General features: G+C 37.1%; 1 protein-coding gene across 1 annotated transcript; it reads right to left on the reverse strand.

Moving 5' to 3' along the window:
• ITM2B (integral membrane protein 2B) lies at positions 1–27,737 on the reverse strand. The gene is made up of 6 exons (XM_077158238.1): positions 27,434–27,737; positions 6,316–6,444; positions 4,166–4,372; positions 2,552–2,662; positions 1,865–2,015; positions 1–251 (listed from the first exon to the last, which is right to left on the reverse strand). Exons 1-6 carry the CDS (start codon positions 27,548–27,550, stop codon positions 166–168), a joined length of 801 nt encoding a protein of 266 aa, XP_077014353.1. The 5' UTR covers positions 27,551–27,737; the 3' UTR covers positions 1–165.

Genomic DNA, 27,737 nt, shown 5'->3' on the forward strand with positions numbered 1-27,737 from the left:
GATTTTTAAAAGGTAACGGTTTTAATTGAATTTGAGATGAAGATAGTAAAACCCTGTTTACTACTTACATGAAAGAAGATTTTAAAAAATAATCACTGCACAAAATACAAAGGGTGGGGTTATGTTGTGATATTAAATCTCCTCCATATTGTTTTTCTTGACTCTTCAAGAACAAATTAAAGTTTCCACAGCAAATTTGTTTTCGAAATGCCGGATTGTAACACAATTGCTGACATCACGTTTCTGAATACCTGTTTGGGAGGAAAAAGCGTTCAAATTTTGGTTCTTTAGTAATAAATACATTAACCCTCACAGCTATTATTTAGATATACTGAAATTTTTACTTGATATCCCATAAACTTCCACAGTTAATATTTTTATGTCAGAGAAAATAATCTTCCTTCCCATTCTGAACTAAGGATCTGAGAGAGCTTAGCAACACTAATGCCACAGTGATGACTTACAAATATATAAACCTGAAGGTATTAGAAATATTCTGTATCTTAAACGTGGTGGTGATTGTATGACTATGCATTTGTCAAAACCTGGAATTGCATACTAAGCACAGTAAATTTTACTGTATGTCTAAGTCTGACTTTTTAAAAAATGTATGAACCATGAGGATGATTTAAAAATGTAAGAGATCAAGCAGTAGGTTTCAGGTGACTTAATTTCATCAGCTCAAAGTGACAGAATAGTAGTAAGTGCTAACACAAAAGCCAGGAAAGCACCTTTCCTGGATACCATAATTCCAAAGAAATCATATCACGCCATATTTGAATGGCAGTTTTTCCTTTTCAAAGCTCGGCCACAGGTACTTCTATTTTCTCTTTACAATGATCTTAAAAGGAAATTAGGCACTAGTGCATCCTATTTTTCAAAGGAGAAAATAAGGGTAAGTGATTTGGCAAAGCTACAACGGTTGCTGTCAATGCTCTTGTGCTGGTCTGAATCTGTGGTGGACCCCAGAAAAGCCATGCCCTTTGATCCTCATTCAATATTGCTGGGTGGGAGCATTTTGATTGTTTCCATGAAGATGTGACCCACCCAATTGTGGGTGGTAACCTTTGATTAGATGATTTCAGGGAGGTGTGTCTCCACCCACTGAAGGTGGAGTTGCTTGCTGGAATCCTTTAAAAGAGGAAACATTTTGGAGAGTCCCTTTTGTAGAGCCACGTGAAAGCCAGGAGACGCCACCATGTTCACCACATGCCCTTCCAGCTGAGAGAGGAACGCTGAACGTCGTTGGCCTTCTTGAATCAAGGTATCTTTCCCCGGATGCCTTAGATTGGACATTTCTATAGACTTATTTTAATTGGGATATTTTGTCGGCCTTAGAACTGTAAACTAGCAAGTTATTAAATTCCCCTTTCTAAAAGTCATTTCATTTCTGGTATATTGCAGTCTGGCAGCTAGCAACTAGAGCAGCTCTAAAACCAAATTCCTTTCCATCTAGCCTGACTGATTATCCTCAGTGTGATTCAAAAGGTCAATAGTCACTTTAGAATTCAGATTCCTAAACATACACCTGAAAACCCTGCTCTCTAGATACCTTCTGGATAATGAGAACCCTTTTAAGTGGGACTCGACCAAAGTGGCAAGGTGGCTCTATGGAAACTTAGGCACTAGCTTTTCCAGGCAATGACATTTTGCATATGATCTTTTCTCTTAATCTGAAAAGAGCTGATTCAGAATTAAGATGATTCTTCCAAAATCTGGAAGTGTCATATGTAAGAAACAATTTAATTTTCTTTTCTCACTCAGGCAAACATGGTAAAGACTCGTCTAGATCGAAAATGAGTCTAACTCAAGGAAGTGAAATAACGAACATATCTACCAATACTTTAACAGTGAAAAGCAGTACCTCTAATGGTTTCTCTGCGCTGCAGTTTGTAAGTTTCCTTGTCATGGCACAGTCGATAAATAAAGAAACCCAGGTGATCAACATTTTCAATGCGGTCAGTGATAACCATGTGCTCATGAATCAGATAGGATTGAGGCAAATAGGTTCCAGCCTATATTTGAAAAAATACATATTACATAGTATCTCAAAATATATATCGAGTGCTAGGAAAATGAATGGAATTCCTAGAAAGTACAGCTTAAACAGGTGTTGGTAAACTACTGCCCACCATCTGTTTTTGTAAAAAAAGTTGTATAGGAATACAGTCGTGCCGATTTGTTTATACTTTTCCTAAAGTCACAGACCTTGTGGTTTAAAAGCCTAGTATTCACCTATCTGGTTCTTTAAGAATATTTTGCCTAACTTTGGTTTACAAACTCAACTAACACAATCACACACACACACACATATTTTTTGAATTTCAAAATATGCAATTTTAAAAAAGAAAAAAGGAAAAAAAAAAACAAAAACTACAAGAATCTAAACCCCAAACCCAGAATGACTCTAAAGATTCCAAGTCTTAGTTCTTCTTTGTAAAATTCTTAGCTGTGTTTCTGGTAAGATGGGCTCCTACAGGGTTAATGTCACAACCGGGAATTCCAAGACACTAAAACATTGGTAATCAGTATCAAATAAACGTTTCTGTACCTTGATGTTAATAAGTAGCTCCAACAGGTTTCTGGGTGGCATAACAATTGAGGTGTTCAGAGGGATCACATAGCACTTATCCAGGTTGAGATCTAAATAGGCTGTGAGTTTCTGAGAAGAAAATGTTATATAGATCAGTTAGATTAGCATTTGTAAGCCAGGAAGCAACTCGATTTTTAAAAATAATTTGTATCACTAAAATGGGTCGGCTTTAGAATTTGTAAATCACTCTTACACCTCAACAAATCAAGAAGTTGGTGAGATAGGGATGGATGTAAGTAGGAAAGGGGGAGGAAAAGGGATTTCTACTTGTAAATAAAAATGTTATCCAGGGCTTATTTCTGTAAGTCATAACAATGCTGATTAAATTAATTGCAAATAACCTATCATCTGATTAAGAGATATAGTTAGTCCTAAATGCCCTCTAAGGACAATAAAATAGTACTAGTTGCCATCATCCAGACAGGATAACAAGAGGAGTAAACGTAAATGTCAGTACTACTGTATTTTTCGTTTGTAACCCCACTTCATACTTTCTATACAATCATCTAAGAGGCAAATGCATAAAATATAATGATCAACCAGTGATTTGGGATTCATAATGCATAAACATGTAATCTGTGACAAGAACTACATAAAGGTGGGGGATGGAGAGTAGTAGGAAAATGGTTTGTGTATACTATTGAAGTTAAGGGGGTATCAAAGCAAACGAGATTGTTACAGATTTAGGTTGTTAACCTTAAGCCCCATGGTAACCACAAAGAAAATAGCTGAGAAGATGCAAGCTTATGGAGACAGAAATTAGAATGCAGACAGCCAAGGGCAGAGGGAAGGAGGAATGGGAGTTCATGTATACCGGGTCTGGAGTTTCTGTTTGGGGAGATGGGAAAGTTTAGAAATGGAAGGTGGTGAAGGTACCCTAACATCACGAATGTGATTACTCCCCCGAATGGTAAACTTGGGAGTGGCTGAGATGGGAAAGTTTGTGTTGTATATAGTGTCCCATAATTAAAAAAAAAAAAAAAAGAAAGAAAGAAGGAAAGAAGGAACAACTAAACAGATCGTGACAGATGAATCCAATGTATGATCCTGGGTGGAATCTAACAGGGAGGAGGAAAGGCTCATTTGGATATTAATGAGACGTATAAAAAAACTGGAATATAGACTGTAAGCTTTATGTCGGGGTCAAATTTCTTGAACTTGATAACTGTTACTTGAGATGTGGTGACAAAAAAACAGAAACAAACAAACAAAAAAAGATGTGGTAACATAAGTGGATATCCTTGTTCCCAAGATGTGTACGTGGCAGTAACAGTGTTCAAGAAGCATGATGTACATCAGCCACGCTCAAGTGTACAGGAAAAAATGGACTGACAGGTAGGTAGACAGATAATAGAATGACACGGCAAATGTGGCAAAATGCTATAACTGGGGGGTCTGGGTTATCCACGGGGTGGGGAGTACAATCAAACGTAAGATACAGGAAACCCAAGTCCGTATTTTTAAGTAAAAACTAAATTAAAAAAAAGTCATTAAATTAGCAAATACTGAAATCACAGTGATAACGAGCACAGGTGAAAGAGCACACTCTTCACAGTTCTGACCCTGGCTCACCTTGTTAAAGTCATGCACGATGTTGGCAGGGTCGCTGTCTGCGAACTCTGGGACAGGCACACTGATGAATTCAACTTCATCTTCCTCAAAGATCTTAATGTTTTCCTCAATAGTCTGGTAGCGAGCAGCTGGGGCATCTGCAGAAGGCTCGTTGAGGATGACATCATCTTTGATGTACTTCATTCCACAGAAGTACACATCATCTGGCTGTACAGAGGTGAAACACTAGTTCAGCCATTCAGCGGGAGACAGGTCGTTAAATCTAAGCATTACTTAAGCTGCCACCTCTATCTACATAGCATTTTGCTTGCAAACTCTTACTTTTAGATGACAAGTCAGACAGTTAAATTACAGAGTTAATGCACTCTTAAGATCAGGTTTTGAAGTACTGTAAAAAACGGCTTCAGAAGGAGAAAAGCAGCTGATTTTCTTTTTACTTTTCCTAGTCGATAAAAATAGAACATAAAAGCAAATTATCCATTTGGTGACAAGTTAAATGTGAAGAAACACACAGGTCTATTTCTTCCTGTAGGCATTATTTTCACAAAAGAATATATCAAAAACTTACAATGTTCTTCTGAAAGAATATAAGTTGAAAACTTCATATGATCCCACTGATTAAATGATATCTCTTGAGAGCTAAGAGAGGGATAATTTTTCTGAAATTTCTACATGTATACAGGTAGTTCTGTTTTCCTTAAATACATCATAATTAAGTAGAAAATATCAGATTACAACAAATCTTTATAATATGGTGTCATTTTTGTTTAACACACACATATGCAATAAAGACTAGGTAGGGGTATATAACAGAATGTTATAAAACCAAATGTCATTGAACAGTGGAATTGCAAATGATTGGGGTTTTTTCTACATTACATACATTTCTGGTAAAAACAACTATTTAAAGGAGATGATACATCTATAGTTATTACCTTTGGCTGATGAGACTTAAGGAATTTTTATGTCTTTTTACTTTCATGTATTTTTTTCAATTGAAATCTATATTTTATATGCTGTATGACAGGGTCACATTTCATTCTTTTTCCATTGTGAGCATCCCCTTATTGCAGCAAAATTTGCTGAATTTTTGTTTATTTGGTTTTTTGTTGGTTTGTTTGGGAAGTGCATGGGCCAGGAATCAAACCCAGGTCTCCTGCATGGCAGGGGAGAATTCTGCCATTGTGAAATCTATTATTTTTTATCAGGGAGAATAAAGTAGTTCTCTTGAACAAAGACACGGTGTAGCCAAAGCCTTACTAAGTCCAAGGTAATCAAACAATGGAAAATGATTTCACTGGGTACTTGTATTGTAAGCTAATTAGTTTTAGGAATTTTTAAAATAGATGAAAGGTGCTACAAAAGCATAAGATATTATTATTTCAAGAGCTGCATTTCAGTGTTTTCTATCCAAATGCAATTATCTTGAAAAATATTTTTTAATGAGCATAAAATATATATATACCTTACCTAAATGTTAAAGAATTTGAAGTAGTCATAAAAGGTTAAAAGTAATATTCTCTTCCAAATTTCTTAAGGAAAAAAAATTAAAGCTATTAAATTAGTGCCAAGAGAAATCAGATAATTATAGTGGGAAGGAAAATGGCTTTCTACTGGACTTACGTTATTAAATATTACATATAAACAATTCTGTGCTAAGGTACTTCAATATTATGATAAAGTCAGACAATTCTTTAAAAGAAACCAAAGCTTGGGAGGGAGGTAGAGAGACAAGATGCCAAGGTACTGTGGGCCCAAGAGAAAAAGGCTACCATGGGGAGATAAACTGGCAATCAATATCATAAGACTGTGTCTGTTGCATTTATTATACTGACAATTGCTAAAACTACATTTCTTAGTCACTAATTAGGGTAGGACAATGAAGTTTAGTCAATTCTGAAAAACCTTCCAGCAGTCTATATCCTTTTGTGAGCAACTTAAAAAAAAAAAAAAAAAGTTACTCTGCTTCTTGCGACTGTCGAATAGGCTCGGGTTCAGGAGGTTTTTAAACACAGTTCTAAAAGCGGGACCACCACTCTGGCTAAAGGCCACAGACAAAAGGCATAAACTTAAGGGAAGTCTGGGAGAATTTTCCAATACACATGAAGGCAAAAACAGAAAAATAAAGTTCTCACTGCTGCTCCACTTACTTGAAGTGCAAAGTATTTGTACAAGTACGCGCCTCCGAGAATGACGCCCGCAAGCATGAACGCGAGTCCGAAGCACATGCACCAGCACCAGGCTCTTCTCTGGCCAACTGGTACCACTTCATCTGGGTCCTAAAGCATGAGAACGGCACACAAGTCAATGTCAGATCTTCAGTCAGAATCACAGAAGGCGCAGGATTGAAAGATCTTTTGAGGATTATTATTTTATAAATGAGACTATAAAGACCAAGGGAAATCAGGCCTCTAATCAGATCAGCCCCGGAAGGTTAAGTGGTAGAGCCCATTCTTACCACGCCTCTTGAGCTGGGACACCAGGCCCTCGGGACAGTTCTGCCTTCTTCTCCCAACCTCTCACTTGCTAACCTTATCTTAAGCAATGATATACCCTGCAAGTTCAATTTCCCATGGGCAACTTTTGGTGATTGAAATTTCTTCTATTTAAAAACTCAGAAATGGTTACAACTTTCTCATGCAGTACTACAGTGCACAGCCTAGTGTATTACAAATTTAAGGTGTTTCTACATTATGTCATTCATAAAATCAACTAAAATTATACATCAGCTTGTTGCAGGTAGTCTGTATTTTATATCAGATGTAAAGCCATCCCTAACAATCCACAAACAGTATTTCCCAACAGTAAAATAAGAAGGGACAGAATAACATAAAATTAAAATTCTTTAAACAATTAGGATCTCAAAACAACAACAACAAAAAAACCAAAAAACAGAACAAACTTACTTGCATAGGCACAATCCTACAATTCTACTGCCCCATTCTAAAAGAAACCAAATTTGATAAAACTCTTCATGCTATTTTAAGACACAAGTGGTCAAATGCGACGAAATGAGGAAAGATTACGTATCTAGGTAATTTCTGACTTATACTCAGGTTCATGGGCAAAGAGCAGACAAAATAAAGGAGATCAGCTGCTGGTACTATGTGACTAGTGGTTCAAGACATAGAAGACACAAAGGAAAGGCTTCAATTGGCTTAAAACCATCTGCTCAAGGGTGTTCTCATCAGTAGGAAACAAGTACAGACCTGCTTACTGGAATCTTTGCTTCATTGTGAAAAACCCAACATGGAATAGCTTAATGGAGGAAGTAGATAAACGGGATATAAATAAGAGTTAGAAAGCAGAAGAAACAAGACAAACACCATCTGAACAATGCACAAAAGCAGGGCGTGTCTATTAGATCAGGAAAATGGAAATGGAACCGGTTCAAGCGACATAATTCAGCTAGGGAAGAATGATGGCTAAGATTGAATATAATCTGACATAAGGTTCAAAAATGTTGTTAATGAGGAATTTTAACTTAATGTTATCGGGAAAAGCCCAATCCCAGATGTCTCAGCCAACCAAACACAATTTAAGATTAGATTGTGTTCTCCTAGGTTGAGGTCTTTAAAACCGGAATTTAACACTGTAGAATACTTGTATCAGAAAAATTTTGAGAGGACTACACTTTGCTGTAATCAGTGTACTTGTCAATTATGTGTATATTTAGACAATGACTGAACTGGAAGGAAGTAGTAGCCTAATGAAAATAAGTCTAAGCTTTGTGCAGTGGCAGTATCATAGCCAATAGAGGCTTATCCAAGGGCAAGTATTACTAATTGAAAATAAGCCTAAAAGAATGCATTAAGCCATGTAAGATATCCCAGTGGGGAAAAAACTACAAGAATTCTATGGAGTCACAAGTATTATGAAACTTGAATGATAAAATATTGTTTTGCTTGTTTAGCTTGAGCTCTTGTCTGACATAAACATCTAAGGAGGTAAGTAGCTCCTAGCATAATTAATTTTAGGGTGGAGGCAGGGTGGAGGGGATGGAAATGACAGCTGGAAATGGTCATTTCCAAATATTTGGTATCAGCTGCTGAGGCAGCCAAATGTGCACACACACACACCCTGTTTGGCAGGCTCGTTCCTCTAATAGCACGTGAATGAACAGCCAAAGAGTCCAAGAAGAAACCTCTAAAAGAATACTCAGCCAACTGTCAAAACTTATGACAAGTTTCCAAGACTTCTGATATATCATTTTTAATTCCTCAACAATCAATTATGAGAATTATAGATGTCTCGTATTCCAAAAGCTGAGCTAGACATTGCCAAGAATGAAACCAGTTTGATTAGTCTGGAAAAGAGATGCAACTTTTAAAGAGTGTAACTATGATATAGGCCCTAAAAGGAGAATGCACAGAAGAGAGAATGACAGAGGTTGAGGAAGACTTCTCAAAGGGAAAAAATACTTGAGTGGAAGGTAGAAGACAGAGTTAAAGGGCACTAAAAGCTGGGCACAGAAAGAACAAAATCTTGGAGCCAGAATGCATGGCCCCTTCATGGACCACCAGTGGTACAGTGGGACAGTGGGAATGTCCAATAAGCTGGGGGGGGCGGGGAGTAAAAGAGATGAGAAGGGAAAGGATATTACCGGGTAGACCACAAAGGATCTTTGTAAACTACGCTGTGGAGTTTGAATTTTCACATCCTTTTCAAAAATCACTTTTCCAGATGATGACACTAATAGAAAAAAATGTAACTATCTCCCAAAGAATTTACTTTATAAAATACTTATCTACAGGTCATTTACTCAGCACCTCGATGTTGTGAAACATGGCTTAAGAATCAGGAAATAGAAACTGTGTACTACAAAATACCAGGAGCCGGGCTAAAGATAGAGAACAGAAGTTAATGCTTAATCAGTACAGAGGTTCTATTTGGGGTGATGGAAAAGTTTTGGTAATGGATGGTGGTGGTAGTGGCACAACATTGTGACTGTAATAAACAACACTGAATTATGTATTTGAATGTGGTTAAAGGGGGGAATTTTAGGTTGTATGTTAGAGTAAAAATTTTAAAACAACGACATAGGACTATATAACAGTGAACCTAAGGCAAACATGGACTATAGTTAACAGTACAATTATAAACATTTTCTTTCTTGAATTGTAACAGACATACCACACTATACTAATATAAGGTGTTAATAAGAGAGGGTTATATAGGAACTCTATCTTATGCATGATTTTTTTGTAATGCTACAACTGTTCTAATAAAAAATCTAAATGCTGAAAAAAAAAAAAGAAAAGAAAAAAAGAAGAATCAGGAAATAAACAAGAGCCTTTGAATAGCCAAGTAATAAATCAAAGTCCATGCTTTGGTCTTCAAAATCTTTTTCCTCTCAATTTCTAGTGATCACTTTCTATTCTGCATTAGAACACTGTGTCCTAACCTTCTCTCTCCCGAATAGGCTCTGAGGTTCTTGTTACCCATTCATATTCATTTTGTACTACTGGTAGCTCTGAGCCAAACTTGACTTTCAGATGGCACTCAACAAATATCCAAGTGAATAAATAAATGTATTTTAGATACATATTTTTAAAGCTCAGCTATTTATGACCCACAAAAACAGAAACAGAAAGAAGCTGCTGGAAAAAGGCAGACCAGAAGCAACAAGTTGCATCAGCAGCCAGCACGATAACTGGGAGGTGGCAGGGAGAACACAGAAGAATTCAAGGAAAACAACAGACTGACTGGTTATTTAGCAAAGAAGGGGTAGCCCTACTTAGCACCAAAGCCCAGTTTCACAGTCACTAAGGGCCTGTTATTTGCAAAGCACTGCTAGATCCTGGGGGAAATTCAAAAGTGATTAAGGCACGGCTCATCACTTGAGGATTTACAGTCTAGAATTAACATTATGTATGGTTGGTAAATGAGCCTCAGTATTATAATCTGAGTCATGGAGAAGGGATTAAAGTACATTCAAGTGTTTTTTGTTCAAGTGTTAACACTTGAAAGAGTAAACTTGACTTAAGAAAAAAGCCACAAATAAAAGGTGTAATTCTTTAAGCTGCATAAGGCTAATGATCAAAAACTTTCAGCAAACTTCACAACTACTGGTGAAATTTATGAATACAGCATGTACTTTAAAGTAAGGGATATATAAAAGATGCCCACTAAAATAGTTTCATTATTTCTGTTCAACACTGTCTTGGAGATCCTAGGCAGTACACAATTGACAAGAAATAATAGGTGTAACTAGAGAAAAGGGAGAAAAAAAACTATCATTATTTGTAAATAATGCAACTATGCAGAAAATACAAATACAAATTAAGAGTTCAGCAAGACTGCTGAAGATCAACAATCAACTATCAACTGAATCAAAGACTTGTGCATGTATTAAAACCAACTTCTGTGTGAGACCAAAGGAAGAGATGTTCATTTGGTGCAAAATTTGTATTTTCAGTAGCACAATATATAATTTAATTTGTGTGGTCAGCTTATTCGAATACCACAATTATATGGAACCTTGAATAGGGAGTGAGATCTTGTTGGTTTGTACAGGTTAGTGTGATGCCTCAATACATCCCAGAATAATCTGGGCAGAAGATAAAAAGTATTTGGGGGAAAACGTGGAAACCTCTTTTGTTACTCAAATGTAGCCCCTCTCTTGAAGTCAACTCCACAGGTAAACTCATTGCCCTCTCCCGTATGTGGACATGACTTGCAGGGGTGTAAATCTCCCTGGTAATGTGGGACATGAACCCCAGGCATGAGACTGGCCCTGCTATCCTGGGATTGAGAAAGCCTTCTTGACAAAAAGGTGGAAGAGAAATGAAACAAAATGAAATTTCAGTGGCTGAGAGATTTCAAACAGAATCAAGAGGTCGTTCTGGAGGTTATTTTTATGTATTATACAGATATTCCTTTTCAGTTTTTGGTGTTTCGGAGTAGCAGCTAGAGGGAAATACCTGAAACTGTTGAACTGTAATCCAATAGCCTTGATTCTTGCAGATGATTGCATAACTACACGGCTTTTAAGGTGTGACTGACTGTGAAAACCTTGTAACTGACACTCTCTTTATCCAGTGTATGGACAGATGAGTAAGAAAATAAAGACAAAAAATAAATTATAGGAGGCATATGGGGGGATATGGGATGTTTCAAGGTGTTCTTTTTTTACTTTTACTCTTTTTTTTGGAGTAATGAAAATGTTAAACAAATCTATTGTGAAGGTGAATGCACAGCTAAATGATGATACAGTGAACCACTGATTGTAGACTTTGGATGATTATATAGTATGTGAATATATATCTCAATAAAATTGCATTAACAAAAAAGACTTGTACATGAATCATTACTCATGATATTCCCAAACTGGAACCACCTCAAATGTCTACCAACTATTGAATGGATAAATTATGGTATAGTCATACCATAGAAAACTCAGCAATAAAAAGTAATGAAATATTGATACACAGAACAGCATGGTTGAATCTCAAAAAATGCTAAGCAAAAGAAGTCCAACACAAAAGACTTCATTTTTTAATTCCAGAAAAGACAAAACTATAGTGATAAAATGTAGCTCAGTAATTGCTGTGGTCAAGGTTGGAGAAGGGGGAGGTACTACAAAGACGTATGAGGAAACTTTTTAAGGTGATGCATGTTTAATGTCTTGATTGTGGTGGTATATACAAGACTTTACATGATTATCATAAATGTAATCAAACTGTACACTGAAAATAGGAAATGCTATTGCACATAAATTATATTTCAATATGAGAGTTGGGGGAATATCACCTGAGTTCCTACACACCAGGCTATACAAGAAAGTCTAATGCCACCAAGTTGGGGTAAAGTATGAACAATGGGAACTTTTGCACGGCTGGCAGGAGTTGGTAAAATTTATATAGAGAACACTTAACCAGTGTCTAAGAAAATTCAAACTGCATCTCTCTTATGTCCTAGCAATTCCAATCCTTGATACATAACCCTAAACTTTCATATACGTGCATAAAGAAATATGCCCTACAATGTTCACTGCAAAATTGTCAATAACAAAAAAATTGGAAATAACAATATTAACTCATTTAATATCATTTAAATACTTAAAAAGTAAAGTAAATGCTTCACACTACTGGAGTGTTGCTAAATGAACTGATTAGAGTTGTTGTTTTCAACATAAATCTCAGAAATACAATGCTGAATAAAAAAAATACATATACACAAGTATCGTATGCAATATAGAGTAGGATATTTAAGAAAGTTAAAAAAATGAAACTAATATATATTATTTTTGTTTGTACATGCTGGGATGTGACATATTTAAAGAAAAATAAATAGCAAAAAGAAAATTCACTCAAGACCAAGAACTCCCTCAACTGACAATGCTTTCTAAATAAGGTATAGAACTTTACCTGGCCTAATTTAAAGTAAGTCACAGAGCTATGTCCTCCCTTTGTACTGTCATAAAACTGGCGCACCTTAAATTATGCTAATAAGGAAACAGAACTCCCATGGGTGCTGTATAATTATCATCTCATTAATCTTTCTAAAATCTCCAGTATTTACCCCAGTTTATAAAGGAAGAACTGAAACACAAACACTGTCCTATAATCACTCAACAGTAGGCACAGATAGACACTTCTTTTTAAAGCATTCTCACTTATGCACCCTACTAATTTCTGTTTCAAATAAATCATTACCATATGGTAAAGGAGTATCACTTAAGCAATTAAATCTAAAGCAAAATGAAGGTTGAGTTCTGTTCTAGTACTTCAATTAGTTAAAAATTAGGTCACCTCGATCTATTCTCTAAGAGGCTTCAGTAAATATCTTTAATTATAAATGTAACTCAGGTAAAATGTCATTATTTTTTTTTACTCTGTTCCCAAACAAATCACTTTTCATCTTTAGGCACTTTGATGTGAGCCTTTTTTACAGGATGAAGCTATTAAGAGAAATCTTTTCAAAGCTCTATTAAAGCAAATGCAACAAAAATGCTTTAGGAACCAGAATACTAAAGAGGAAACTATTTTTCAGGGTTAAACATTTTATTAATGAATTAGTTATTGGGTGCAGAGTTTCTGTTAGGGGTGATGGAAGTTTTGGCAATGGATGCATGGTGGTGATGTTGGCACAACATTGTGAACGTAATTAACCCCCCATTAAATTATATGTATTCCACAAGGTGGCTAAAATTGGAAATGTTATACTGCACGTGTTACCACAACACAAAGCTTTTTTTAAATGGCATGAAAAATCCTTTAAGTATAAAAAATGAGGCAGAACTACAGAAAAAAATTAATTTATTCAACGCAAAGCATGAGCTACTGAACCGTCACAAGTAGACTTGTTTGCTTAAAAACATGCAATTTTATAACATGTTTGGGAATATGGGATTCCTCAGGCCATTTGCCCAAAGGTGTCTGAACTGTACAAGTACTTCAAAATACAGAATTAGCTGCCAATATTTAAAATAAAATGGCAAGTTGCACTTTTAAAAAGTGGACTTTTGAAAATTTGCAGGTTTTCTAATCTCCTCTCTCATAGGTTTTTTTCTCCTTACTTGAAATCCAAACATAGGAAGTTCTTTTCTACAGTGTTGCTAGAGTTTGAACACTGATCCTTCATTTCCAGCTATAACTGGGCATGCTTATTTCTGAGAACCTAATTTTAAAAAACAACCCATCTAAACCACTTATCCATATAAAGGATTCTGGATTCTGCATTTCCAAGAGTGGATTAATATGGTGAATAAAAGCACCTTGACCTTTAAGTGGCAGAACAGACATTCTTTGACAAAGAACAAATCCAAACATGGATGGCATCAGCAAACCAAAAATGGTGACAAAAAGGAGATGGGACTGAACTAACAGGCCAAGAGAAACCAGAGACTCAGAGAGGGAGAGGAATCCAAGAACTGCACCCGACAGCTCCAGTTCAGAGGAAACGTGACGGACGACTATGACAGAGGGCTACTTACTGTTTAATGCCATTTATGTGACATTCTGTAAAAGGACAACCATAGCAACAGAAAACAAATCAGTGGAGGATGGAATGACCTGCAAAGGGCATGAGGAAATATTTTAGGTGATGAAAATATTCTGTATCTTGATTTGGTGATAATAAAACTGTATACATTTGTCAAAATTCACAGAACTGTTTACTTAAGGGTGGATTTTCCATATGTAAATTATAACCTAGAAAACCTGAATACCTCCTCGTTCCCAATGTATGAGGAACAAGGCAGGTGTCTTTTATAAAACCCCATTAAATGAGACTAAAGGTGAAAAAATATAAAACCTCTTAAGTAATGTAAGAAGGTGAGAAGATAGCAGACAAGAAATGTCAAAATCATGGAAGCTAGAACACAATTGGCTAAAAGATATCTTAATCTAGCTCTGCGTCACAATTATCTCATCATAAACTGTGGAATACAGCACCCTATGAAAGCTGTTATTCCCATCCCCATCTGATGTAGTGGGAAAAGCAGGCCGAAACAATTATCTCCTGCAGCTGAAGCCAGTGGGAAGCAACCTACTGCAAAATACTGTAAAGGCCAGATGGAAAAGCGATACTGAGAGGAAAACTAAATAGATTCCTATTCCAATTAGGATTTAAAATAAACAAAACTCCTAGTTATTCTTCAGTATCATTACTTGATACATTTCCAGAATGTTGCCCTAACAAGATTCTTGAGTCAAACAATAGGTGTTGTAAGAGAGTTCTCCAACTAGTTACTACCAAGTCGAGTATCAGTGCAATTGAATCCTCACTGGTACAAAAAGGCTAGTTTACCTGTTCTATTCCCATGACTTCCACATTTGCTTTCTTTCTCCGATACTGAAGCAGCAAAAAGACATGGTCTAATGATGGGTTCATCATTAATGGCATGGAGCACAAAATACCCTAAGCGGGATATAAAATACACCATCTCAAGCTGAGAAGCTAAAACCTAGAGACACGAAATGTTTGTTTACATTTTTTCTTACACACTTACATCAATGATCTGGATTTTGCTTTCTCATTCGACTTCACTGGGTGACAAAGTCCACATGAGAAATACTGTATCTCAAACACGGTATTCTAAGTAACTGGCATTACACAGATGAAAGAGAAAGCTATCTTTATGATATTTTCAGAAGACCTCCCTGGCTTTCAATCATCACTGAGGTACAGTCAAGGTAAAAGTTACTAGTTAAGAGTCAAAATGAGGAATTACACCAACATGTTATGATTAATAAGTTATCACAGTATTGTGGCCCAAGAACAGAGATTTTAATCTTAAATGACAATGTTTACAAAACAGGTTTCTCTTTAACGTAGTTTTTAATGAAAGGCTACAACAGTATACAAGCAGCAAGACAGGAAAAAAAAGAAAACCAAATTTAAAAATCAAGGTAAAGCACAACTACTGTGAGAAACCTATGCAATCTGAACCAACTTATCAGCATCACATAAAAGTAGCACAGGCCTGGGTGAAAAGGAAAATAGGTCAGAACTAAAAGAAATCAGGCTGTAATCGCTCTTAGGGCTAGACCACCACTTAATCACTGCTTTACCATTTGGGACAAGCTAAGTATCTGGTACAAAGCAGAATATTAAATACCCTAAAAAACTAAAATTTTTTCCTATTTTTAAAGATGACAACAATTATTTCTAGACAAATGTTTATTCAATTTACAATGTATATAACTGTACTAGTGACAATATTTTATGAAAAAAAATTTCCTGTTGAAATATTTTAATTCATATTTGGTGGGCCTAAAGGAGCAGCCAAAATAAATCCTAGATTAGCAGCAGCAGACAGATGTTTGTAAAATACAACATTATGTACAAATGTTATTTATTGGTGGTAACAACCTCTACCAGGGGTAGATAAATTGGTGAGAATGGGGTTCTACAACTGGTCGAATCACACAAGTTTGTATTGTTCCTGATAAGAATTATCAACTCCGACTTCCTGAAGTTTTCAAGAACAATAGACAATTCATTATAAAATTAATTTCAACATTAAAAGGAAAAAAAAAAAAGCAAACCATGGTTCTGGCATTACTTTTGTATAAATCTTGGATTTTAACGACATTCCATAAAGACAATTATTACATATTCATATTGATAAAGCAAAGATGGGTAATGCCACTGAAAATGCAGAACAGTTGTCCAAGTGTATTCTTCAAAAATAGTTTAAATGTGGAAAGTTTTACATATCCCTGTCCAAATTTGGAATTTTGAAATTTGAACTACTACTACTACAATTACTACTACTACTAGAAAAAGTATCTCCTATTCTTGAGATTCAGGAATATTTGCCTAATCTACAGTAAACAAGTATAAAGTGCTCTGAACTTACAAGCTTCATAGCCTAGCACCAAATGAAAGTGCAGTAAATACTTAGTCATCTGATTTCACTCCCTCACTCCACCACTCTCTTAGCTCTAGGATGCAGGAGTGTTGCTTTTTTTGTGAAAGCAGATACAGACATTTAAGCAGGTTGTGACTAATTTGGTTTTTATATAATTGGTTGGTCTTTCCCAGCTACCCTGCATGCTCATCGGTTTGGGCACCCTTGACAATTTTTAAATTCCTAGCATAGCATCTAGCCAAGCAGTAGGGACTTTGAATATGTAATCAGGATACTTCTCAGAAAGATTCTAAATGGTAGATCCCAGAATTTTTACATGAAAGTACCATGAAAGGTCATTTAATCTAATTTACGATTTCACAGACAAATATAATGAGGCCCAGAGAAGGTATATAAAATTATTTGCATAGTAGCAGAGTTAATTAAGGCCTATTCAAATATCATCTGACTCCATGTGTATCTTAGGGAAAATAACCATCTGACCAATTAAATTAGTTGAAATTACTCTGCTAAAGGAAGTGACAGAAGTGACACTCTGAAAATATACATATCCCATAGGAAACTACGTATGCAGAGCTTTACAGAATTGTGCTATCCTAATAGGTTCGCCTAAATTGACCAGCACTATACATGTTAACTGTTAACAACAGTTTACACAGTCAAAATGGAAAGGACTTTCCTCCAATGTTCATCAATGTATAAAGGATATTAACAAAAGGTTAACAAAGAATATTAAGAGCAGATAACCTGAAGCAATGAGGGAATATAACTGGCATACTAGGATATATGCAGTCCAAAATAAATGAAAAAGGACAAAATAATAATTACAAAAAATGAAACCTAAGTAAAATTAGAGAAACAAAGCCACAAAGCAAAACCACAAGGTCAGTAGTGAGTGAGCTGTCTCGAAAATTACTTTTCTTAGAACTTGGAGGGGAAACCAGAAGATAACTTATCTACCTTTCTAGACCATCTTGTTTAAATCCTAAATTGTACTAATAATAACTTAGACAGTTTCCATTACTATCTATTATTAATCATCACTAAGTCTGTTTTAATATAAAGGAAAATATTCTAATAAATCTGAAAAAGTTACCAAAATAGCTAGTCTTTACTGTTCTCCAGTTAAAAAATTTATCTTTACTTTTTCCTGAAAGCTGAAAAAATGGTAAAGTGATAGACAAATGAACTTAAGCAAAAGAAAATGGAGAAAAAGACACCAGACAAGGTACATGAATAAAAATTCTGAAAACTGAAAGCATAAGCAAAGAATCCCAAGGTACAGGGGAAAAATCATAAGCTTCTAGGGGAAAAAACTGGTCCTGTACAAAGACTCAGGAATCAGAAAGGCGTCAAACTGCAAGATGATGGAGCAAAGCCATCAAAATGCCAACCTATCGTGGCAGCCAATGACCGTGATTAATGGTACAAATATAAACAACTTCTTTCATTAACTAGAATAAATGTACGATACTATTACAAGTTAGTAATAGAGTGGTAAATGGGAAAAACGCATCTAATGCAAACTATGGATTATAGCTAACAGTAATATCTTGATATTCTTTCATCAATAGTAACAAATGTACCATATCAATACTAGGGGTCAATAATAGGTGGGGTTAAGGGATATGGGAAGTTTTGGGTTTTCTTTTTTTTTTCTTCTTCTTGAAGTAATAAAAATGTTAAAAAATTTATTGTGGTGATGAATGCACAACTATGTGATGGTACTGTGAACTACTGACTGCATACTTTGGATGAATTGTATGGTATGTGAATCTATCAATAAAATTGTACTAAAAGAAAAAAATGCCAACCTAGAGTTCTATACCCAGATAAATTACCATGTGAGTGTGCAGATAGAATAACGATTCACAGTCACTCAAGGTTTCAAAACATTTCTCTCACTTTTCCTCCAGATTTTTCATAATACTGCAGCTCCAACGTTGGATGAGGGTAAAGGCAAGTCCCAGCACAACGATAAAAGATTCTCAGGACATATATACAGCAAAACACTAAGTGCTAAGAGCAGATTCCAAGAGAAGAAAAACAGGAAACCTGACAGCTTACCTGGTAGGTATGAGTGTACAAACAGTGAACTCTAATGTAAACTACAGTTAATACAATGATAATATTCTTCCATCAATTGTAAAAAAGGTACCACACTAATGCAAGATGTTATTGAGGGAGAAGTGGCTTTGGGAATTGTATTTTCTGCATGATCTTTCTGTAAACATACATCTTAGCTAATAAAAAACTATTTTAGAAAAGAAAGGCAGCTATAATGCTGTTAGAGAATGTGAAGATGAAAGAGTAATAAATATGTAGAAAATTAAGCAACCACTCACCCTCGCCCCCCAGCCTCCATCCTAAGAAGCAGTTATCAAATTTAAGGGAAAAGTTTGTACAAGAAAGGAAGCCTAATACCAAACTTGTATAGCAAATTACTCATATTAGAATAATGTTTATGTGAATTTTAATATAAACACGGAACAGCAATTTATCCAGAAATTGCTATAACTATACCAGGAGAATAGAAGGGGAAGAAACCATGCGCATAGTGCATAAACATACAGAAGAAGCTAAAAAGTGATCTTTCATATTAGGAAGATAACGGGTAATATATAAATCATAACGAAATAGCAGTATTAGCAGTTATTTAGAGCAGAACTTCTCCCAGTGTGGTTTGGCACCCCCAGGGGATCCCTGAGACTCTAAGAGTCCACACAGTCAAAACTATTTTCAACCAAACTAAGACACAGTTTGCTTTCTGCACCCTTACTCGCACAAGTATACCATGGAGTTTCCCAAAAGCTACACGTGTGTGTTATCATCACAGACTGAATGCAAAGCTGCTGAAACTCCATCTGTCTTCTCTTCAGCTGTTCAGTAAAAAGACTTGCAAAAGTTATTTTTAATTTAATAAATATCGTTTGAACTTCCAATACAGTAAATATCAATAGATATAACCTCCATAAACAACAGCTGTTCGGTATTCTCGAGAAATTTTAAGAATGTAAAGGGGTCCTGAAATGAAAAAAGTTTAGAGAAATATGGAGCTAGGATCACAAAGTATGGCTGGGCAGGCTGTTCCCTATCCAAGGATACGAGTCCAAGGGGATCTTTAGGGCTAGAATACAGCCTGTGTACTGTGTACATATCTAATATGCACAGAGGCAGAGTATGACTTAGTGGCCACCCTGGTAATAAAGACCAAAAGGCGGTAAGGAATGAATTTGATTGCCTCAAATTAATCTATGGGGAGAGAAATTAAAATAGTGGCTGCCTCTAGAGGGAACGGCAGACTGCAAAAGGGCACAAGGAAACTTTCTGGGATGGTGACAATGTTCTATCTTGAGCAGGGTACTGATTCCGGGTGCATACAATTAAAATCATCTTTGCCCCCTATGTGGGCCATGAATCTCAGGGATGAGCTTCCCTGGCACCGAGGGACTATTAGCAAGCGTTAATCAGTGACACATCTGGAGAAAAACCTGGATCAAAAGGAGGAAAAGTAAAATAGTTTCTATGGCTGAGAGATTTCAAACAGAGTGGGGAGATCATTCTGGAGGTTACTCTCCTGCAGGTCTCAGCCAGATTTCACAAACTGCCATATGTATACAAAGCCTCAAACAAAAGTGCTACTTGAGTGCCCTAGAGACGTCCACACAACATCTGCAAGCCACATGGCTACATGAAACCAAACCCCTCGGGGACCTCTACCTGGGTATCTATAAAAGCTAATTTGCCAACATAACATAGTTATATTCACTTATAAACCCCATAATCATGATTCTTCTACTCCTTTTCCTAGAACCTATAATTTCCAGTTTACTTGTTAAGTTTATTTCTCAGAGACTTAAAGCCTCCAGATTGTGCCTATGCTGGTTGAGCCCTGAAACCCAGTAGGTAGGTGGTCAACGTCCACTCCCCAGTACTTCTGGCCTGCCCTGGACAATTAGCAGAAAGATAAGGATGGATCAACTCCATCCAAAAGCAAGGAGTATCTTCAACAGTAGGGAATATAATTCAGTTTCTCTGCCCCATAACATATGGGTCCCTTCTCAGTTTGAAGTAGCCAGTGACCATCGTTCCAAATCCCTCAAGATTGAAGAATGAACAAAAGTAAGCGGGGTTTGTGGAATTAAAGTTATTATAGTTATTAGTATGTGTTAATGGAGTAATTTGTAACACTGCTATAAAAAAAAAAGGCCAGCTACTATAAAAAAAAAATAAAAAAAAAATCATCAAACCGTATAGTCAGGGCCTGTGCATTTTAGTGTACATAGTTACACCTCCGTTTTCTAGAGGTGGGTTCCTCTAAGATAGGGAGGACTATCTGTACTTTAAAACTAAGTATTGCATTGTTAAAAATTAAATTGAATTTAAAAAATTCTATCAACACTCATTATGTAATGGAGATACATAGATTTTTAACTATGAAATGGATAGTGCTACTGTTTGCTAAGGGTTCTTATGATGCAGGCACAAATTCCCAGCAGAATACTCTGCAGGCCAAAAGCACCAGAATATCCAAGTGTTACATAACTGACATCTAAGATCGGGGAAAGCAGTACTAACACAATATCCCAAAGTAAGAATGGCTGGGGTGGGTGGGAAGTGGGACTTTGATAGGGATGGAAGAAAAGTACATCTAATGAGTTTCTAACTATGTGCCAGTTGTTGCTAATTTAATTACAACAACGCTAAGACTGGTGCCACATTCCTATTTTACAAAGGAGAGAACTGAGGCTTAAGGAGGTACCAGCCTTTTGCCCACAGTGTCAAATGTTTCTTCCTAAAATTCTTGTGTGAACTTATGCATTGTTAACATTTCAAACAACAATGCTGATTTCTACCTTATCTTGAAAAATTGAAAAATCAGGCAACACTGGACCCATATATATAGTAATCACATTTAAAGAGAAAATAATTCAACATTTAAACTTTATCTGTCATTCATTCTGAAACTTTTTTTTACAATTGTGGCACTTACATATTAAGTATACAAATATTAAAAAAAATCACAACTTCTTTTTACAAAGTATGAAATTCTGTTATACCAAAAAAGACATATACAAATATTTTGAAATTTCAAATATCACCATATTTAGTTTATCAATTTCCCAAATAAACCCCCCAGATATTTAACTTGAAAATGGAAGGAATATTTATTAGCTATGCAAGCTTTATCTCAACGTTAACCTCTCTTTTGTCATACTGGTTTCAGCTTAAGTCAGAAAATTACTGCTGAAAATTTATCAACATTAGAAGACAAAACATTAAGTTAAAATAAAATCATAAAAACAAAGGTAATTTTTTCATTTCTACTAGAGATTTAAAATTTTCTGTTTAATGAGAATGGTTATTATCCATTTCTATTTGATTTTTATGTGAAGGCAAAATTTTAGAAAAGCTGCAAATAGGTTTTTTTTTAATCAATTAAAAAGTTTAAAATATTTAAAAGAATCTTATTCACTTGATTATTGGTAAAACATAAAATGAGTTTATATTGTATACTTCCTTAAAAGCAATTAAGAATATTTATCATAAATGTTGATGGAACAACAAATGCTGATGACACAATTAGAACCAAATGGCAAACTTTTTATGATGTTTTTAGGATCATATCTGCAATATAATTTCCAACTTTAAACCACCTAACCTGTTAAAGACTTTCATTTTTGAGCTTTATGCAAAGAAGAAAAAAAAAAAGAGCCTGGAAGTAACTATCTTTACACATAACACAAGCTTCTTGAAAACATGGCTCTAGTGCTATTATTTAGATAAAAACCACCTCATTAAGAAATTCATAACAGACAAATCCTTTATTTTGTTTAACTGTTAGCATTTATGGTCTCAAGTCCTCTGGTGGAAAAGTCCTTAACTCATTCAGTCTAATACAAAGTAATACTAATACAAAATATCACTTTTGCCAAGTTTAAGAGGATGAATTCATTGATGTCAAAGTTGAAAGGATTCAAAATTTTTTTTTGATCTTCCTTTATTGACACTATGCTATAAAAAAAGTTTAAGAAACTTCAGTTAAAATATGAATTCAGAAAAGTTTTTCCTTTTGGAAAAATAAGTGCCTTTTTACAGTCATTCCAGATACTTAAGCTATGGTATGGCAAAGCTAAGAGAAAAAAATGCCACAGAATTTCACACAATTTTTTTTTTTTTTTTAACATGGGCAGGCACCGGAAATCGAACCCGGGTCCTCTGGCATGGCAGGTGAGAACTCTGCCTGCTGAGCCATCGTGGTCTGCCCTCCCACAATTTTTTATTTACATTTTTCTATGTACATTTCCATGCAAATCAAGCTTTAGAAATACATAATAAATAGCTCTAAGGTTAAATTCTAAGTCAATTTTAAAATGGCTGTGCCAAAATGTGTTCAGGATGCATTTCCAGTTAAAAAATACTTCTATATTCACAAACCTCTTATATGGCAGAGTAGAATTCCATGAGATTGTTTAGAATTATGATTTTGCAAAGGATAATATATTTACCTCTGGTTGGGAAAAAATATATAATTAAGATGATACCTGGAAGTAAAGAGATTCAATCAGTCATCAAAATCCTCCCTACAAAAAAAAAAGCCCAGTACGAGATGCTTCACAGGGGAATTTTACCAAATGTTCAAAGAAGAATTAACACCACTCCTGCTCCATCTCTTTCAAGATGACACCTGGAAAGGCTATATACCTTCTCATATACCTCGCGAAGGTAACTTGCCCTACAAGTGCCTAATAAGCAACCTGCCCAGCCTGCCCCTGTGTGGGTAATGTGCCCACAGAAAGTCCTGCCAAGGTATTTGGGATGATCGGAGGCAATTAATCACATGACAGTGAAACTTTCACTTTCAGGATATCGATATTCTCAAGGAGAGTCAAAATGTAATGGCTGTAAAAATTTTTTTACATTACCTAGTAAAAAATTACATTACATTACCTAAAATTTTTTACATTACCTAGTTATGTAATTTAATATTTGTAAACACTGGCCAAAATGTAATGGCCAGTGTTTACAAATATTAAATTACATAACTAGGTAATGAGATGCATACTGGTTAATAAGAACCAAGCTCCCAATTCTCTAAAAGGCCAACACACTTAAATGTGAAGTCATGAATTTTCAGTTCCTGCAAGCAAACAAAAGACACCACCACCACCAAAAAAGCTAAATTGCCACACCACCTGTTTGTGCAAGCAGGGAAAGTCAGAAAACATACAAGAAGTAGGGTCCTAATAGGCATTTCAGGGTGAGAAATCAGAACTTGCTGGGTTAATCACCCTTCTCTTTCTTTCAAGTTCCCTCCTGCCCCATATCTTCTCTACCCAAGCACTTTAACTTTTTTCTCCTTTTTTTTTTTGTACGCTATATGGTGGGAGCCACATTTCATTCTTTCTCCATGTGAATATCCCATTACTCCAGCACCATTTGTTGAATTTTTTGTGTGTGTGGGGAGGAGGGAGAGTGTATGGGCCTTTCTTCCCTTTTAAGAAAAGCTGCAGAGTAGCAATACTTATCATCAAAATTACTCCTGGGAATACCTCCAGGCAAGTAAGTTTTGCGGAAGCCTGAGTGGGAAAGGGTTTCACCAGCAGGCTTATAGCGAGTGGCTCCTTATAATGCAGAACCACTGTTCTACAGTGAGGCCACCGAACATAAGAATTTAGTTTATTACATAATACCTCTCCCATGTCCTTTTGTTTTAGCTTGTGGTTATTTAATATGGGGGAGGAATGTAAAATGTTCAACTTAAACACGGGAAGGAATGTAAAATGTTCAACTTAAACAGGGGAAGGAGTAAAGGGAACAGTCTGGTTAGGATGAGTAGGTGGTTATTTTTCACAACTGAAACAATTTAATTCTTGCCAAATATGATTATATAATCCTGGCATCTTCATAGAAGACGGAAGCTGGGAGCATCCTTACAGACCATCTGGTCCTACCCTCTCATTTTACAGAGAGGAAGACTAGAAATTTAAGCTCAAGATAAAGCAGTTACATAATGACAAAACTTGTACTTTCGTCTCAATACATTAAATATTCATGCTGATATTTGCACATATATAACAATTTTCCAAAGTTAAGGGTTGTGGACACAAAAAGTAAAAGCATCAATTGCTGTCTGCAACCTAAAGCATGTATGTAATTTCAAATTCATCTATGCTACACGAAACGTAGGTCTGACTCTGCTATTTCTATACCTCTAAGAGACTGTGCCAACTGCCAGTGATAGAAGAAGTAGAAGACAGTTCAAGGGAAAATGTAGGAAAACGATCAATAGCAAGCTAGTTGCAATAATATTCTCAACAGAAATGGCTGCCTGGATTGATTGCTACTGAAAAGACCAAAAGATTGAAAATAAGGGCAATGAAACCGCTTCCGGAGGATTCTCTGCAGAGAGAAAACAGGCTAAATAAATAGCAGGAGCAGGGGGGAAAGTATTGGAATGTGTGCTGTGTAAGCCTGCTGGAGTGAGCAGAATTCTTGTGGCCAAAGGTAGTACAATCTGCATTTTCAAACAGAATTCCAGATATGGGAGCCGGTAGCCCTTAAGAACACCATTCGAGAAACACTCGTCTCAGAAGTTGAGATATGGAATACTACGCGCTAGAGGAGGGTTCAGGGTATTAAAAACTCTTGTGCAGAAGTTCCGGAACATAACTCATCTTGCTCGGTCCTCCGGCCAACCAGGCCAAGGAAAAGCCCCAGGCAAAACACACCGAGGCTGGTTCTGCCCAAACCAGACAAGGGAGTTGCCATACTATCACCACCAAGGGGCCAGAAAACATTATGTAATCACGGCCCCAGCTCTGCGATCAAGAGATAAGTGCTTTCACAAATGCCTGTCATCAAGCAAGGCTTTCATTTACCAGTTAAGCGACAGACTGATTATAAGGATTCTACTTTTAATGTAGGGCAATATTTTGTCACCCAGGAAGAAAAGAAGTCTTTCAGTTTATAGCAAGAAAAAGAAATAGTCATTCTGTATTTGCTAATTCATCCGTGACTGCTGTGGTTACAAAAGAAGACTCGGGCCTTCACTGCTTAGTCGCCACACTTTTTTTTTTGGCTATGGGGATCTGAGAAAATAGAAGTGGAAAACAAAGCACAGAGCTATGAAAGGCTACTTTTTATAGCCGCTATGACCATAACATTTGAATACCGCGAAATTGTGAGAAATTTTGACAATCTCAAAACAGTCGCCTTGTCAGAAATGATGAGAAAAAAATGTCCAAAGTCTGGTTTAAAGCTGCCCGGTAAATTCAATTCTGATTCTTGTCCAGATTTAAAATCTCCTACACTATAGCACAGGAGAGAAAAGCTTTCTGAAGTGACATCATGCTTTCTTCCTTTTTTTTTTTTTTAAATGGGAGGAGTTGTATTTGTTTGTTGGCTTTCCAAAAAAAAAGAGAGGTTTGAGATTGTTGTGACTGGGTGTTTGACTCTTTATCAATCTATTTTAGGTACAATGAATGTTAGATAAACATGGCACGAAGATATTAATTTGCTCCTGTCTGTGCATTGAAAACATTTTCTTTTATGAACAAGACTGTTTGCAATGGATTCAGGAAAATACTGATAGCAGACCCCTTAATCCATTTAGAGAAGCAGCTCGCTGTTCCTATTTCAAAGGCAGTCACTTAAAAATTAACCTCTGATGTTTGTTTTCAGCGAAATCACGGCCAGAATGTAAATACAGGCATATCCGGATTAACATTACATTCTCAAAAGTTTTACTTTAATAATGGCCTGTTTTTCAGCTGTAATTTTCCTAGACCAAAATATTTAAAAATAAAGCTAGTCCTCATACCTGGCACATAAGTTACTGTTTCGTTTTGTTTTGTTTTAAGTGAACACTAAGTTTAACCTACTGATAAGTGGTCTTGAAAAATGCTAACAACAATACGATATGCTAGGAAATTTAAATAACTTCTACAGCTTATTTCTCCAGGATGAATTTTTGCAGTTTAAGGCTCTAGCAGAAAAAGACGCTGGGGCTTTCCTTTTTAATTTCTCTCTTAACCAGACTCATATTTAAACCGTTTATTACTAGAAACCAAAAGTAAACCAAGAACGGTGCCATTCATGATATTTACTTAGGGCGAGATGCAGAGAGAGTTCCAAAATAAAGGAAAACTTCATAAGGGGTATGGGTACGAATTTCTCATGGTTAATTCCATTTAACGTAAGTGGTCCTCACAAGGATGCTGATAAAGTAGAAGCCACTGCTGGTTTTGCACTAACATCCAAACAGTAACTGCTGACCTTCAGCAGGAATAGTTCTGCTTTAATCATCAGAACCTCTGCCCAGCAGGCTGTCACCTTGCTTTCTCCCCTCGCCGACTCCCTCGCCCCCTCCCCAGACCCAGGGGTGAAGTTCCCCTGCCAATAACGACGGGCCGCGGAAAAACCGGGTAAAGAGGAAAAGACTTTCAATGTGAGGCGCTCCCCGCTGCTGGACTTGGTCCAAGCGCTGCTCAGCCTGGAAACGAAAGCAAGCGGCTCCAGAGGCTGAGGCCGGTACTGATGTCAGCCATTTTAGGCGCATTATTTACACCGGGCAGGACGTGCCAGGCGTTTTGTTGTGGTGGTGCACGAGGCTGCAGGTCTCCCGTTCGACCCCAGCCCGGGCCCTGCGCATCCCCCAAACCCCGGGGCGCTCAGGGCGGACCTCCGCCGGCTCCCGCGTGAGAAACCGCTTCCTGTGCGCAATGCTCCTCTCTCACACACAAAAACAACAGGCTGGGGCCCGCGGAGAAGGGGGGCCGCCCGGCTCTCTCCCGGAACTGCGCTCTGGACCCCGCGCCCCGCGCCCAGTGGCCCTGGGTGTGCCGGGGCCGCAAGGCCAGCGCAGCGCTCGTCCACCGGGCCGGAGCTCCCCTGTCCCCGACCTCCCGGGGACAACCCCACGAGCCGCCGGTTCCCGGCCCCCGGACCTTGCAGTCCACGGCGACGGCATCGGGGGGGATGATGAGCGCCTCCTCGCCGCTCTTGGGCTCGTCCTTCTTGGCCTCCTTCTGGGCCAGAGCCGAGTTGAACGTCACCTTCACCATGGCGCGGCTTCAGGCGCCCTCGGAGGGCGGCGGCGGGTTCGGGGAGCGGGTGGTGGGCTCCGGGCTGCAGCCTCCTCAGCCGGGCTCTGAGCGCGGTTCAGCGGCGGCTGGCGAGGGGCGGCTGGCTGGGCAGCAGCTGAAGCGGCTACTGCGGCGCAGCTCGGGCAGCCCAGCTCCTCCGGCGCGA

The sequence above is a fragment of the Tamandua tetradactyla genome, chromosome 4 (assembly GCF_023851605.1).
Source record: "Tamandua tetradactyla isolate mTamTet1 chromosome 4, mTamTet1.pri, whole genome shotgun sequence".
NCBI lineage: Eukaryota > Metazoa > Chordata > Mammalia > Pilosa > Myrmecophagidae > Tamandua > Tamandua tetradactyla.